General features: G+C 41.6%; 2 protein-coding genes across 2 annotated transcripts; one reads left to right on the top strand and one right to left on the bottom strand.

Annotated features, from left to right (window-relative positions):
• The first annotated feature begins 852 nt into the window (after window positions 1-852).
• Window positions 853-8,089, top strand: LOC102796524 (ankyrin repeat domain-containing protein 1). The gene is made up of 9 exons (XM_087849962.1): window positions 853-1,064; window positions 3,210-3,395; window positions 4,105-4,233; window positions 4,494-4,601; window positions 4,717-4,815; window positions 4,927-5,025; window positions 5,240-5,338; window positions 5,760-5,858; window positions 6,476-8,089. The coding sequence occupies exons 1-9, from the start codon at window positions 1,038-1,040 to the stop codon at window positions 6,566-6,568; spliced, it is 939 nt and encodes a 312-aa protein (XP_087706088.1). The 5' UTR covers window positions 853-1,037; the 3' UTR covers window positions 6,569-8,089.
• A 660-nt stretch (window positions 8,090-8,749) lies between these two features.
• On the bottom strand, window positions 8,750-11,237 carry LOC118453708 (uncharacterized). Its single transcript, XM_087849667.1, has 3 exons — window positions 11,060-11,237; window positions 9,338-9,525; window positions 8,750-9,251 (listed from the first exon to the last, which is right to left on the bottom strand). The coding sequence occupies exons 1-3, from the start codon at window positions 11,147-11,149 to the stop codon at window positions 8,750-8,752; spliced, it is 780 nt and encodes a 259-aa protein (XP_087705793.1). The 5' UTR covers window positions 11,150-11,237.
• Window positions 11,238-16,771: the final 5,534 nt, after the last annotated feature.

A 16,771-nucleotide genomic window follows, 5' to 3' on the forward strand; every position in this document is an offset into this window, starting at 1 on the left:
TTTATACACCTGTTTTATTAGCCCTGTAGAGGTTAAAGGACATTAAAGGTTTCAGCTCACACATTTTGGTCACTTGAAAGATAAAGTTGAAGGAAATAGTAAAATATACCTTTTTATTTTGGCACAAAATAGCAAAAGTTTAACAACTTTCAGAGGATCATGAGGCAGTTTTAATGTGTCTGTGTGTGAGAATATCAGCTGCCATCATTCTCAGGGGATAAGGTCACAATATCTATTTTAAAAAGGAGGAGACGAAGGCGAGGTCAAGATCAAAAGCATCAAAGAGCAGACAGCAGGTGAAAGGCCAAACATGCAAAGAGCTTGTTTTTATTCCCAGACTGCCTGACGCTGCTGTTTCCTCAAAGCATCCAAGAGAGTTTGGGCTCTTTGGCATTTGTTCCATGATACACCGGGTTACAGTGAGACGCATGGATTCTCACCGTAGTGAGGTAACACTGCGCAGAGACTCATTCCAGCCTGAACTTCAACTTTTTAGGAGCTAATTATGCTAATGAGGGCTCATCTGCTAAACACAAAAGCAGGACGTGAAGTTGCTGAAAGGAATGTAGATGTATGAAGACAAATCAGGGATAACTGATAGAAAAGAGCAGGAGGGGTGATAAAGATTTTGCACTTTCAAGATTTCTTATGTGTTTATGTTTACAAGAATGCACGTGGCTGGTTCAAGCAATTTTCAGAACACTCAGCATCAGCATTTGGTGCAGAGTAACTCCTCAAAGCTCATCTCCATCTTTGCTCAGTGACACAGACGTGCCAGGATCAGCCCAAAGTGGGCAGCACTCGGGGTGGGACGGGCTGAGTATGGATATGAGGGTGGAGGAGGGAATGCCACATGAGCACACGAGGACAGTGATGTAATCTGAGCTCAGTGACGGACCGGCAGCTCAGCAAAGCTATATAAGAGGCCGAGGCTCCAGCTGCAGGCAAAGAGACAGACAGACGGACATACTGAGCATACTGTGGACTAAAATCCACCTCCAGGTACCCACGGCACAGTGAAACCATCCAGGAGAAGAATGGGACTGCTCAGTGTTGAAGAGCTGGTAAGATGTGCTGATGTGTGCGACTGTAACAGAGAGGAAACAAGAACAGGCTGAAACTTGATTTGAAAATGAGAAATCAAATAGATTTTTGTTCCTTATTGTCACATTTCTTTTATTAATTTCTAAATATTATTTAAATTAAACCAGTTTTGTATGGACTGGAACCAAAAAGAAGTGATTTTGAAAGCATAAAAGTAAAGAATATAAATATCTGTTGTTGTGCAGCAAGAGTTAAAAACAAGAAGCCTCAACCTGAAGCAAAATAACAAATTCATTAATAAAATACTAGAACCTGGACCGCGGTTTAGCATCTTTAATTTCCATGTAAGGCTCTTTGATTGTGATTTTGCACAATGTAAGGGCCTAGATTTGGTTTTGGCGTTGGTGGGGACGGATGATTCACCAAACCCTGCCCAGTTTCTTTTTTTGCTTCTTCATAACAAAAGGAGAAACATACTTGCCTACTTATGCTATTCTACCTGCTTTTAAACCATTTAAAATTACAATTCATAGTTTTATATGTGAATTATATAATGTTAAATTACTATTAAACAAATGACTGACTAACTATTTTAGACTTTAGTTTACTTCAGCCATATTCCATATAAATCAGGTATCATACAAAATAAAAATAGCTTCAAATAGAGTCATGACAATAAAAGAATATGACTTTAAGGACTTAACAACATTACTTCAGTTACACCAACATCTCTGATACATTAGCACTAAGGGAACTCTGGCTCAGATATTTGATGTTTACACAGCTACATTCTCGCCTGAAAATGTGTTAAAAGTTTATTTTGTGACCCAGAAAGAGAAATAAGAGTCATATTAAAACTAAGTAGCTGCAGTAATAGTAGCCATTATTGGACACTGGAATTGGCTGGGCCAATCTGGGATATGGTTTTTCAATTTTGTTGTCCGGGTGGAAAATCGGGAGAAATTGGGGAGAATGGTGGCTCCGGGAGATTTTCGGGGGGGGCCTGAAATTCGGGATTCTCCCGGAAAAATCGGGAGTGTTGGTATGTACGGCCTAGCATAGCCTGTAACGTTATTGTGACACATTTTATGAGTTAATTTGGCTTTAAGTGACTTACAGGTTTCTTTGAAAAATACTTTCTTATATCCAGCTTCTTCCTCTTTGCTGCCGTCCTCCTCTCCTCCTCGCAGCGCAGGTTTGCCGCTGCTAAAACTAAACAGAGCGGCTCAGCCAATCACATTGGCCATATTTGTCACATGACGTAGGACTCCAGTAGAGGACGTAATTTAACTCTTTCTGCACCGCTGCACCAAATTATTGGCCCTTGGCACAATGTAAATAAAGCTGAATTAAAACATGGCCGTCAGACTCACTTTATTTGTAGTCAAGATTGAGATCAGTAAAAAAAAACGCTTGTAACAAAGAAAGTAAAGTAAATATTCATTTTTAATTCAGTTACAAACCAGATGATGAAGCAGCTAAAATGTCTTAAAACGTATTTTCAACGATGAATCTGAAACGTCTCTGATCGCACGTGTATCGGAGGTTTCCTTCACGTCTGTGTGGACACACTGACAGCATCACCATGAATAGTTATTGAAGTATATATAAAAACAAAGAAGACATGAATGCTCTGCACTTGTTTGACTAAAGCAGTTTAAAATGTGATGAATTGTCTCTGCACACAACCTGACTGCCTTTAACTCCAAACGCAGGATTTAACTTTTAAATCCATTAAATTCACTCAGGATAAAAGCACGCTGGAGGTAAAAGTGGTTTAATGATGAGGCACCAGAGAGGTTAGCTCAGTCTCAGCCGTGTTTGTTGCTGTGCATTAGACTTGAACATCCCTTTGTTTCCTCCAGCAGTCATTGTTAGAGTGATGCATGGATTACAAGCTGTGTAAATGACTACGTGAGTGATGTGAATGGAACAGTTGTGGCTCATTAAAGAGCTGAGTGAGCGTGTGTTAATGCTGCGGTGTGTTTACATTCCTCTGTTTGCAGCAGAGCTGTGCTGAGGGGTGCATGCAGCAGCATCAGTGCATCAGTCTGTGCTTCACACTGTAAATCTGTTCATCAGGAAGGTTTTCTTGGTGTTTTTCTGCAAAAGGCACCATGGTGCAAACCACCTCACGACGTCTCCGCCTCTCCTTCTTCCTGCAGGTGACCGGTAAGAGGTCAGAGGGCATAGAGGCAGATGACTTTCAGGGGGGCGTGTACGAGGCGGCCGTCAATCAGGAGAAGCGGGATGATCGCAGATCCCACGGGGAGCTGGGAGTCGGCGGGCGTCTGTCGGAGGAGAGTGACAGCGGCGGCGAACAGGAGGAAGTCAGCGTGGCAGCTCTCAACGTAAGAGCAGCAGCTACGGTGCAATGACAGGTTACACTGAGGAGTATTATTTTACTGCCAGCTGCACATAAACATGTCAATATGTTTATGCAACACCAACTGTGACTCTGCAGGTGCAATCACCACCTGCAGCAGCAATGATAGTTACAGGAAAGTCTCAGGAGTGACAATAATGCATCAAATACAACGAGTACATCACAATATTCAAGTATTATCAGATACATGTGTGGATGACCAGCGGGAAGAGTGGCGTCAATAAAATGTGACATTATTTAAACTTGATATTCTTAAACAGAAGAACTTACTCATCAATAGGTAAAAACTACTTAAATATGTCAGTTTTAGAGTTGTGTATCATGTGTAATATGTACTTTTAGTCGTATTTGCAGTTATAGTAATGGTGACAAATTTCAGTTTAAATTCAGGCGTTTCCTTTTTGCCACAGCAGAGACAATTACAGGTTCAGGATTATGTAATAAGTTAGACTGACGTCACTTAAATCTGGTGATGATCTCATCCAAGCACAGAGGTGAAGGGATTTTGAAGCCATCTAACTGGTTTTCTCCTCATCTGTGCTGCCACCTGGAGGCATTCAGGAGTATGACAGCTTATAACTGCTCATGTTGGCATTTGATTGTCATTCAGTGAATAAACAGACCAGTAGAAGTTGAATAATAAATGAAGTCTGTGGTTTTTACTGTTGCGTCAGACGGATCGGAGCGGCAGACTGAAGCTGGAGACGGTGGACGACCTCTTCAACATCCTGCAGCTGAGGAAGAAACGGAGAGAGAGGAAGAGCCCGGTCCTGAAGAAAGATGAGCCAGAGCCTGAGGCTGTGGTAAGGTTTTGATTTAATTTAATATTATTAATTTGCATTTGACCAGAAACACTTTAGACCTTGATGACAAGAAAGGGTGCAGCATAAATAAAATCTGTCATTGCATAAATGTGTGCTGATGCTGAATGAAGTGAACCAAAGATGCATGAAAGTCTGCAATAGAGCTGCAACAGCAGCAGCTTCTCTTGCCGCATGCTCCGAGGCGTACCTTTTATTTTCCTCTGTTTCTTAATCAAAGTCTCTCTGCACACATTTTCCAGCCGGAGACGGTAGACGAGGAGCTGTTCCTCTCAGCAGTCATGGAGAACAAACTGGCTGTGGTGGAGAAGTACCTGTCTGACGGAGGAAGCCCCGATGCAAGCGACAATGTGAGTGTGGCACAGCGATGTCTGCCTGCAGCACGTCACAATCTCAAACATTAGCATGTTGAAGTCATGTACAGTAATCACACGCATGAAGCTTCTTTTTCTGTATAACGTCCAGTTCCAGAGAACAGCTCTGCACAAAGCTTCTTTCAAAGGACACGTGGAGGTCATGCAAAGACTTCTGGAGGCCGGAGCGGCTATGGAGAAAAAAGACAAGGTGAGCAGTTTAAATATGTCACACCTTCTCTTTTACCCCCTTTATTAGTGATGTTTCCTCCACACACACACAGAATTATTCTAACACGTTGGGCTGTGTGTGTGTTTTCAGCTGGAGGCCACAGCGGTCCACTGGGCCTGCAGGGGAGGCAGCCTGCCGGCCTTGCAGCTCCTCCTGGATCGAGGAGCCAAGTTCACCTCCAGAGACAAGGTTGGTGGACTTGTGAGGAAGGGTTACTCGAGGTCACAACAGCTGCAGCCGGTTCTTTATTTTGAAAATTACTTTGGCTCCATCTAGTGGCGTGAGCAGCACTCGCCCAGATACTTTCATAAAATACTCTACTTTAATATTTTCGTGATATTTGATTTTCAGAATTTCTTCGTGCATGAACATAAACTCCTCTTCTTCTCCTCCTCTCCCTCAGCTGCACAGCACTCCTCTGCACGTGGCTGTGAGGACAGGACACTGCGATTGTGCCGAGCACCTCATTCACTGTGGAGCAGACCTGAACGCCAAAGACCGAGTAAGCACTAAAGTACAAGCAACAGGACTTCAGCAAACAGACGGTGATGTCACAGCGGCTTCATCCATCCTTTATATACAGTCTATGAAATAATAAAGCCAGTTCAGCTTCAGGCACTCCTGCAGAGCGTTGTATGGGTAACTCATTGTAAAAGAATTAGTGTTTGTTTGGAGCTGGATGTTTATCGTTGCATTTTTCTGAAACGTAGAACAGAGTTTAGTTTGTTCCTCGGCTGCTGGGTTCTTCTTCCTCGTGGTCTATTTCTCCCTGAATTTGGGGCACATTAATAAGTTAAGCACCTGTGTCCTGACACCAGCGATCCGTAATTACACCAACCAAAAGATGATGATCGTGATAAATGATAAAAATAGGCGTTCAGTTTATTCTCGGCTGAAATGTGGGTTTTCCTCCTCGGCTGTAGGACGGAGACACGCCCATGCACGATGCTGTGAGAATAAACCGATTCAAGATGATCAAGCTGCTGATGATGTACGGCGCCAGTCTCAACACAAAGAACTCTGTAAGTACACAAAGCCTCCTCCAGAGAGTCAACTGGGTTTTTGAAACTACACACAATATGTCGTACGCCATGTGTCGTCACACCTGTATCGTTTACACTGATTTGAAAAGCGTAACACAAGCTTTGCATGTGACGTTTTCTACCATTAGGATCACACAGTCACAAGAAGGGACCTAATTTTGCACGCAGGGATATTCAGAGGTGTGATTCTGTTCTGGCATCTTCGTGCTCTTTAATCTGCCTCAAAGCCGGAGGCGCCGAGTCTGGCCCCTTTAAATCAGACACAACCTGAAGGAAAGAACTGGGTTGCATTTGAGCAACAGCTTACCTGCCTCCCTGCATTCCTTATATGAGTTTCAGCAGCTGGAGGGCGTATCAGCCGAGTCATTAGCTGGGGTACGCTGACATCTGATATCAAGCCCCTCAAAACTTCACTCAAAAATCTTTCTTTGTGTCTTTGTGCATAGTTAAAGTAGACTGATGTCGACAAAACCTCTGCTTTTCTTAAAAAATCATTATGCTGAATAATCTGTTTGTTTAGTGAGAACATGTGCATCATCCTGTCTGCAGGGCCAGTACCAGAAAAGGAACATTCAAAGTTTCTTTTTCCCTTGCAGGACGGGAAAACTCCAATGGAGACATTGTATTCATGGCAGAATGGAGCCAAGAGCCTCCTGTGCAACTTCAGCGAGGAGAAGCTGGATCAGTAGAGTTCAGTAAAAACAGGAAGTCAAACTGAAAATGAGCCACAGGATCTCCTGGCCACACTGAGGTCCGCCAAGTGCACACTGCAGTTTATCCCGAGAAGCTTTCCAGAGTGCGGATGCTGTTTTTTCCTACTCACAGATATCGTGTTCCTCAGGAAATGAGCTGATGGACGTTATATGGATGTCATCCTAGTTCAGCGACTTTTCTTTGACCTGCTGAGGTTTTTTTCCTCTTTTAATATTAATGTATCATATGTACGGTCACCATGGAGACCAGAGTGATGGAGCGTTTGATCGACAATGTGAATTCTAATCAGGATGATGTCATTATTAGCGCCGATAGATTCACTGATCGCCAAATATTGCTGGACAATGTCTCGGACGACAGTACCTGCTTTTTCCTTAAAGCTGAGTTAAAGTCAGCGAGAAGGTGAATTATTTATTAATGACAATTCAGTGTCAGGTTCATTAGCTTCGATTGTTTGATTTAATACGTTTAACAACTGAGTGACTGAGTTATGTTGCAGTTGGTTTGTTGATTTTAACGGTCAGAGTAACTAATATATGTTGTGAGTCTATTAGGAAGCAACAAATATAACTTGACTGTTTTAGCTTTTGCAAATGTGCTTGTAGTTCAGCTGGATGTGCAGATTTAAGGTGAAGCGTGCATCGTGTAAAAACCCTGCAGCTCAGTGAGCATCATCGTTTCTACGGCGATGCGTGTCTCACAGGTTCTTCGGTCTTATGTGTTTGCAGATGAGAGATGAGGAGGATAAAGTGAGCTTTGGTCAGGTTGATGAAGAGCTCTCCACTTACATTTGATTTCTGTTGAATTCGGACGTCTTTATGTGGTTTTAAAACGTGGATGTGGCCACTGTGCAGTGTCCAGCGGTTCGTGAATGACCACTTCAAACTCCCGGCTAAAGTTTTGGCCTTGCACACTTTGGGTTTTTGAAAGCACTAAAGCGTATCCTTCTTTGTTTAATATGCTTTAAACGGGACCATAGTTTCCAAAATGAACGTCGTGTTGTATTCCCTGGAACTAAATCAACTGACTTCTATACACAGCCAAGGAATCGCCCCCTACTGGCCATTAAAATACAGTTTAAGGGACACTGACATACGTTTAGCTCATTTTATGTTCGTATTCTTCCCCTTTTTTCTTTCTTCTTTTAATAAAAAGTTCTGTTTGGGTTTTAAAAAAGGTAATGTTTTAGACTTTGGTCCCTTTTCTGATTTCAGTTGGTTTCTTTTATTTCTTAAAAAATGTACAACTGTGAGAGAGAAGCAGACACTGTTGGTTAAGAGGAAGTTTTTAAGTTTGTGTTTAAAGATGAAATTAACTTTTTTTCTCTGTTGTTTGATGTAATGAATAAAAGACTGATTTTTAATGCAATTTGCTGTTTATTGAAGGATGCAGTAAATATAACCTGTGCGTTACTTTAACAGGCTGCATGTCTGTACAGGTGTATGTGTATAAAAATAACTGTTTACATTTGAAAATAAAATGTATTTATTTTTTTCTTCCCATTTTTCCCATTTTGAAGCTTTTATGGGGTTTTATCGGTGATTTCAGGAACAATTCTACATTTTTAATGACAACATCATTACTCAACAAAACAATGCTTCCCATTACTTTCCATTTGACACATCAGCTGAGAGGAGAGAGCTGAATCCACCGTGAGGCGTTCACTTGTAAACGGTTTTGTTTGTGTTGCAGCTTTAAGGCAGGGATGACTCCGGGAGTTGCTTTCTCACTGCATACGCTTTATTTCACAATCAGATCGATAACACAAACATACAGCAGCTCCTCTCCGACTCCTAGCCCTTCGCTGCGGTGGAAAAAAGAACGACTCCAAAACCCCTTCAAGGAACATACGTACAAAAGACTTTTCCTGACACACCAATGGGGCCTTCAATGACATCTTGTAAATATGAGTACTTTGGCAGAATAACAGTTCAAATGACAAATACACCAGAACAAACAAGCAAACAAAAAACGAAGTGTGGGGTACCTTTGAACCAATGAACAAAGTATAACAATTTATACTTTTTAACATAACCCGACCCCGTCAATGTGTATCTCTCACATTTGCATACCAATTTTCTTTCTTTTCCTGCATTTCCAAAATATTTTGCTTCTCCTTCTCTCTGCGTAAATCAAGCCACCTGTCCTACAGTCAGTCACACTGTCGATGTGGTGCTGTCAGCATTAATGCAGCAGCACAAAGATGCCACCAGCTTGTCAGTGAACCAGTCACACATGAAAACGAAAAGAATCAAGTCCACAAAAGGACTGAGCAGAAATAAGGTCATAATAACATCTGTGGAATGTGTTACAATGTATTCAGTGTGATCTAACATGTAAGATCTGATGTGAAAAATCAAAACGATCATTGGCGCGATCATCACGAAGTAGTTAACGAACAGTAGAACTACTGCTCCCACAATTCTTTGTTTTTCCTTAACAGGCACTGAGGTGGCAGCAGGCAGACACTTGAGGGTCCCTGCTAAGCAGAGGATGTACAGTGGAGCGAGGAGTATGGCCAGAATACAAACGATAAATTGTTTGTCTGCAGCAAGGGAGATGGTAATAATGCAAATGACCCAGGTCATAGCGCAAGCCAGCACAGAAATCGTAGTTTTTCTGATGCTGTCCAACTGTCTGAAGACGATGATAGAGGATCTGCAACACAATTCAGAAGTTCATATTTCTGGCCATAAGGATGTTTCACTGAGGAATAGAATGGAAGTACAAACGAAGACACGTACCCTTCTAGAGAAATGCATATTTTGAAGCCGAGATTAGCCATCATACTGAAGGCATAACAAGAAACGGAGGGGGAGATGTACTGAAGCTGGCCTGGGTTTGCCACCAAAGCGATCATGGTGAACAGCTGGAGGAGAGTGGTGATGAGGAGGTTTGTGTAGTAGATGACAGGAACCTGCCCGCGTTTTATCTGCAGGAAGTATGAAAGTCACATTAAAGCAGTAATAAGCATGACACGTCGTCTCAAGATCTCTACAAGAAAACAGCTTTTATGTAGATGATGTTCAGTTCAGTCTCTCTGCAGTTCCTGCGTTCGCTTTCAGGGAAATACACGAGTATGACCAGTAATGTGTAGGACACACAAACCGCTTTGGGATTGCATCAGGACGGTTAACTGGTGTGATCGGGTAAATCAAAGCTGCAGTGCTATCCTGCTTTGGTGACCACTTGTGAATAAGGAGAAGCTAAAAGTGATTTTATTTCAGTTACCTGCAGACTGCAACAAGAAATTACATTTTATAAGCTGCTAAACACTAAAACAGAGAGGTGCAGGACTGTGCAAAACGTTTGAGCCACACGTGATCTATTTGGTTTCCAAGGAACCAGACTTTGACAATTTTTTAAAGGCTCTGCCTCCCATTTGACTTTTAAATGGCCGCCCACAAGAAAGCCTGCAGGCTGAGAGCAGATGTTAAACAAATATGCAGGACTGCTTTATTTCATTTGTGCAACATCTCTAAAATTAGAAATATCCTGTTGGCTTCCTGTTAAATCCAGAATTTAAAATCCTGCTCCTCACATACAAGGTCTTAAATAATCAGGCCCCATCTTATCTTAATGACCTTGTAGTACCATATCACCCTATTAGAGCACTTCGCTCCCACTCTGCAGGCCTACTTGTTGTTCCTAGAGTATTTAAAAGTAGAATGGGAGGCAGAGCCTTCAGTTTTCAGGCCCCTCTTCTGTGGAACCAGCTTCCAGTTTGGATTCAGGAGACAGACACTATCTCTACTTTTAAGATTAGGCTTCAAACTTTCCTTTTTGCTAAAGCATATAGTTAGGGCTGGACCAGGTGACCCTGAATCCTCCCTTAGTTATGCTGCAATAGATGTAGGCTGCCGGGGGATTCCCATGATGCATTGAGTTTTTCCTTTCCAGTCACCTTTCTCACTCACTATGTGTTAACAGACCTCTCTGTATTGAATCATATCTGTTATTAACCTCTGTCTCTCTTCCACAGCATGTCTTTATCCTGTCTTCCTTCTCTCACTCCAACCAATCACAGCAGATGGCCCCGCCCCTCCCTGAGCCTGGTTCTGCTGGAGGTTTCTTCCTGTTAAAAGGGAGTTTTTCCTTCCCACTGTCGCCAAAGTGCTGCTCATAGGGGGTCATATGATTGTTGGGTTTTTCTCTGTATCTATGAAGCGCCTTGAGGCGACTTTTGTTGTGATTTGGCGCTATGATGCACTGGGTATTTGTTCTTCGCTCACTTTCACCTTACAAATATAAAGTGCTTTGAGGTGCTATTGTGATTTCGGCTCACTCACACACACACACACACACACACACACACACACACACACACACACACACACACACACACACACAAATGTTTTATGCCTAAAAGCTGCAGGCTGGTGTGATCGACGAACTAACTGCTTTTCTATAGGCTATCAAGCAAACGGACAGACGACAAACAGACAGTAATGTTATTTTTTACTTACAGCAAGACATGAAAGCACGAGGAGAAGAATAGTCACAGGAAGGCAGACACATGCGTCAACTAGGAACATCGCATGAGCATGAGATGCCATCTCTGAGCGACTTCACGGTGGAGGTAATGCAGAGGTAAAGTCCACTCTTTTCTTCAGCAAACAACCTTCAGTGTGGAAGAGCAGATCTTTGCTTGTTCAAAAGACAAAAAGAAAAAGCCGCTGAACTGAACAGTTTATCTTAAATCGCTTTTCATAAAATGATGCTACCACATGCCAAGAGCTTTACCTTTTTCTGTTTGACTATTTCCTGCCAAAGTTTTTTATGTTTCACAGAAAACCACAGAACCTCCCACATGCATGTTAATATTCTTATTATTGGGGGCCCATTGGGAGAGAGTTTCCTTACATCTATTCTACTTTCGCTGAACATAATATGCTAATACATGTTTTTTCCTTATGTATTTTTTTCCTGTTTTTTAAGTCTGACGAAGAGAAATTGTGGTTTTCTTTAGTCTCCCCTCTGTGCAAATGCACACAGAGTGTGGTTAGTAAGAGCTTCAGTGGAAAGAAGTCAGTGTAAACTGGAAATATTAGTCATTCATCTGGTGAGAAACAGCTCGTACACCCTTTGGCAGTTTATGGCCATTTTCTAATGTATGCATTATTCAGTGAGGTCATATCTCATCTTACAAAAAAACAAAAAACAAAACGCTACTGTGTCCAATATAAGATGTATTATTGTTTTTTTGTGTTTTTTGAAATATCACGGTGGGAATAATAGTTTTTATGTGTGTTTTGTTACTGGGTGCACTGCATTTACAGTAATACATGATAGATATCTACTACTTATTTAATATTGTGATATTCTGGCGTACAGTTATAGCTGACAGTAGAGCAGGGCGATATTTAGCACAATATACATTTGAAAATTTGCGATAACGATATAACTGACGATATAATTGTCACGAGACAAAATACTTTACAACTCCACAACTTTATTAGTGCAAAAACCCCATCAATGTATTTTCACTGAAACAAGCAGCTGTTTTATGTTTTTAAGTTATATAAAAATGTAACAGTGCAAATGCAAATTCCTTACTGACAGTTTAACCAAAAGGCATTTCCAGTGGAAACTGGCCGACCTATCCTCAGCATAACCATGTATAATATCCACAAAACTTAAAAAGAGGTCATACACACACAATACGGTAATATTATGTTGAAGCACAGTACGTATCACTCCGCGAGGCTCCGCCTACGATAGCCGTAATGCTCCGACAATTCATCAAGCGGTGCGGCTTCGTAGCTTAGCAACGTCGTACTGAAACATTTGACAGATTTTCGAGCGCCGTGCACATAAAATCGTTTCGAGGTCAGTAAACACAACCAGAGTTCATACATAAGGCACACGGGATTATAAGGGGCTCTGTCGATTTTCAGAGAAATCAAAGGATTGATTTAAAGTGCGCCGTATTTTCTAAACAACACGGTAATATCGACGGCCCGCTAGCATGCGCTACCAAAAATAGTGCTTTGTTGTGTATCTGACGGACGAAAGCTAAACCGGTTCCACACCAGTGAAGCTGCAGCATTTTTACAAACCAGTTCTGGTTCATCTGTTTCATTCAACTATCTGCTTTCTCCCTTCTCATTCTTTACATGTAAACCTGACGCTCTATTCGCGTCCATCGCGTTCGGTGTGAACACACCGTTAGTCGCCGCCATGCTTTTTCGGCCATTTGCGTATGTAAACAAAGGCACTGCGCGTGCGCGTTTTACCCATATTCTATCGCCATATTTCATTATACCGGTATTACCGTGAACGGTATGATATGGTCCAACCCAAGCTGGCACGAGGGCTCCATTTGTGTTTTGTGGAAGGATCGAGGTGTGCAATTAGTCCTAAACAGATTCAGCTGATGTGCATCCGGGACACTGCGCTGTCTCTGATTGGTGAATGGAGGGAAACTTCACTAACGTAAATATAAGAAATTAAAATTCTGCTTTTCACTTTTTGTGCTTTTGATTTCCTTCCACTCCCCAGCTGCCTGTGCTGCGTCCTCTATTTAAATTATTCAAACTGTGGTCAAAGCGAGCCACCAGACAGCAACATTAGCCAGAGTAGCAGAGTTAGCCTGTGTCAGTTAATGAGGTCATGTGTTTCAGCTTGGGGGATACTAACCACAACACTGATGTTTTATTTAGCTTCTTTTATCTGCAAATGACACGCTGCTGTTTGTCAGTGGTGATTTTTGAGCACTTTCTGCAGGGTGTCAAAAAAAAAAAATTAAACGTTTTTCTCCATTTGTGTGCCTGTTTTTTGCCACAAAGCAGCCAGTGCAGGAAACAGAAGCACTAAAACAACATCAAATGAGTCATTTCCTAATGCGGCTAATCTTTTTCTTTGGCTGATTAAAATGGAGTTGTTGGTCATCAGTTCATCTGAGCAGCACTTAATCTTCTCTCAGTATATCACCAAAAATATTAGCTTGTCTGCCTTCATATGCATATGAACTTGAGTGACATCTCATTTTTAATCCATAGGGTTTGTTATGATGTCGGCCGCCCTGTTGCTTATATAAAAGACTCTCCACAAGGTTTAGGAGTGTGTTTAATCTTCCAGAAGTGCATTTGTAAAGGTGGGAACTAACAAAGCACAAATACTTTGTTGATGTATTTTAGTAGAATTTTCACGTATCTGTACTGATTTGAGCTTAAACTGTAACACATGAAAGGCAATCTATCGGTATACCAGTCCATTTTATGGCATACAAAGAGATGAAACTGTTTGATGGTCATGTCGCATTAAATCCGTCTTTTACATCACTGACACAAGACAGACGCCAATTATCAGCGCCGGAGAAGACATCGCAAACACTTCCTGGCCATCCCGTGTAGATGTCAGTGAAACTGTTGGGAAGACAACGTTGGAGAAACGTGAACATTTTATTTGTTCTGTATAATCTGCAGATTCTGACAGAAATCTGCAACTATCCTTTGAAGCACCGCTCCTCTAAAACAGCAATAAGGATCATTATTAGGTGATTTACATTATTATGTAAATAACAAAATAACTTAAAGCAAAAATTGGGAAACGTGAAGTCCGAAGTCTTTATATTAAGAGCCATCAGTCAAACAATACTGTTGCTCTGGGTCTAAACAGAGCGCGTTGTGTGTGACGTCTTCTTTTGCGCATGCGGGCGCTTTGAGCGTTCACACTAGAGCGCGTTTGCTGTCGCATTTTATTTGTAGTGTGAACGAGCAGACAAAAAAATCGGATTTGATCAAAAAATCGGAATTGAGCATCAAGACCTGCAGAGTGAACGTAGCCTTTGTCTCTTCGAGGACTCTGGGAGGTAGCAAGGGAGTGTGAAGCTTAAGGTGTGAACCAGCTGTGTACTGCCTTTTGCTCCTGAAGGTCTTTAACTGAGCGCCATGCTAGGCTCAGGGAGACTCTGCTGACCGTCCGCCCCGCGGTCATGCAGGCTCTCCACCAACTTGGTTGTCTGTTCTTTGTGTTTTGATTAAAGAACGTTAGCTACCGCTCACCGCTCGTCTGCAGGCTTTATTTAAATGGAAAACTTCCACAACAAAGGGAAGGACTGCTCAGTGGGATTTGATAAACTGGAAATCTAAAGCTTATTTGTAAGTCCTCATTTTAATAGATAGATATGGGATCCATGCTCTCCCATGAAGCCCAGTCTATGATGATCTCTGTACTGTTCTTGAGCTAATACGATGGCCACATGAAGTTTGGAGGTGAAAGTTAGCAAACTGTGCCTCAGCATCTGCTGACCCCACTCTGTGATTTCACACGGCCTCCCACTTTCATGCTGAGCTGCTGAGAGCAGAGAGAAGCAGTCTGAATGCCTAGGTGCTTGATTTTATACACCTGTGGGCATGCAAGTGATTGGAGCACCTGAACTCAGTGATATGGATGGGCGAGTCAATATTTCAGGCAAAACAGTGTGTCTACTTCTTATTTTAAGTCAGGGGATGAAGAGTGCCAAATTAAATCAGTATAACTAACATTATCAGACAGGTGGCAAACAGGCTGACACGGTATAAGCTTCAAAAAGCTCCTGAGTAATGATCAGGATCTAATTAGTAGATGTTTCTCCAAAAGTGGCCACACCCACCGCACTGACTCAAGGCGAGTCATGATTTGACTTTGGGCCACATCTATTCTGCACAACACGAAGGCTGTATCCCAATTCTGTACTGAACAGTCATTTAAGATTAGCTAGTAAATAACAATTAGCTAATGTTGTTCATGAGACTAAAGTCATCTCACTTTGGTAATGTAAATATAATATGGCCAATATTAAAGTTATAATTTCAATCATTATTAGTTATTATTGGGGCGATCGTGGCTCAAGAGTTGGGAGTTTGTCTTGTAATCGGAAGGTTTCCGGTTCGAGCCCCGGCTCGGACAGCCTCGGTCGTTGTGTCCTTGGGCAGGACGCTTCACCTACCGCCTACTGGTGACGGCCAGAAGGGCTGATGGTGCGATATGGCAGCCTCGCTTCTGTCAGTCTGCCCCAGGGCAGCTGTGGCTACAACCGTAGCTGCCTCCACCAGTGTGTGGATGTGAGAGTGAATGAATAGTGGCATTGTAAAGCGCTTTGAGGGGTCCCGAAAAGCGCTGTATAAATGCAATTCATTATTATTACAGCAGTGAATGACTCTGTTTCAAATACTGAGCTTCAGTAAAGATTCAAGCTGCATTTATTTATATTTCCTGTCACCTTAAATCTTCACTCAAAGAAAGGTTCATTTGACACTGTTGTGGAGATACAGAAATTCTTTTATTGCTGCCATATAATCTGCATCATTATAACTGCATTGATAACATTCTTTACAGCATTATTTCATTTAATAATATTTCTCACAGTATTGATATTGCATTAAAGTTGTTTATTGAAGATGTCCATTTGAGGATCCTTCCATTATGTTAACTTTTATTACAAGTACAGTTAGAAGTATTTCATACACGTTGCATATTTGTGCTTATTTCGAGTTGATGTTCGGTTCATTAAGGGTCTTAAGCTTCACTGGCGTGACTGTCCAGGTGATCCATGCTGAGGGAAACTGGAACATAGAAGGATAACTGCAATGCATGCTTACAATACATATAACACATATAATCTAGGAATGTGTCAGGCCTGAGGCCTTAACTCATTTGGTGTCTCACTATATTTTACTCTACTTGGCAACAGATGACCAGAGTCTATAATCAGCCCCAGAGGTCCTGAGGGCTCGAAGTTTATTACCTTGTATGGAAGATGTTATAGAAAAGAGAAGTTCTATGTCTGCTTATAGCTATTAAAGATGTACGATTAACTGTGACTAATGTCTGGAACCTATTTTAATAAAAACAGCATGATAATATATTAAGTAATCCAAAGTATTCAGAATACGTTACTCTCATTGAGTAACGTAACGGAATACGTTACAGAATACATTTTGGAGCATGTATTCTGTAATCTGTAATGGAATACATTTTAAAAGTAACCTTCCCAACACTGACAATAGAAAGGCTAGATTGGACTTTACTAAAAAAAACAATAACTGAAAGTATTTTTACTTTCAGTTATTTAATTTGTCCAATTACTTTTGAGCCCCTGAAATGAAGGGAACGTGTTAAAAAGTTTCTATTTCCTCAATATTTTTTTTATTTTTTTGTTCAGCCCACTGGATTAAAGCTGGAAGTCTGCACTT

Source organism: Neolamprologus brichardi, chromosome 13 (genome assembly GCF_056152115.1).
Source record: "Neolamprologus brichardi isolate AB-2024 chromosome 13, ASM5615211v1, whole genome shotgun sequence".
NCBI classification, from domain to species: Eukaryota; Metazoa; Chordata; class Actinopteri; order Cichliformes; family Cichlidae; genus Neolamprologus; species Neolamprologus brichardi.

Excerpts from the sequence above, each read along its gene's own strand:
- LOC102796524 (XM_087849962.1), top strand. The coding sequence starts at position 1,038 with ATGGGACTGCTCAGTGTTGAAGAGCTG. Across the intron at positions 4,602-4,716 it reads GCCCCGATGCAAGCGACAAT|TTCCAGAGAACAGCTCTGCA; the intron begins GTGAGTGTGGCA and ends TATAACGTCCAG. Across the intron at positions 5,859-6,475 it reads GTCTCAACACAAAGAACTCT|GACGGGAAAACTCCAATGGA; the intron begins GTAAGTACACAA and ends TTTCCCTTGCAG.
- LOC118453708 (XM_087849667.1), bottom strand. The coding sequence starts at position 11,149 with ATGGCATCTCATGCTCATGCGATGTTCCTAGTTGACGCATGTGTCTGC. Across the intron at positions 9,526-11,059 it reads TCGTGCTTTCATGTCTTGCT|ATAAAACGCGGGCAGGTTCC; the intron begins GTAAGTAAAAAA and ends TACTTCCTGCAG. Across the intron at positions 9,252-9,337 it reads ATATGCATTTCTCTAGAAGG|ATCCTCTATCATCGTCTTCA; the intron begins GTACGTGTCTTC and ends ATTGTGTTGCAG.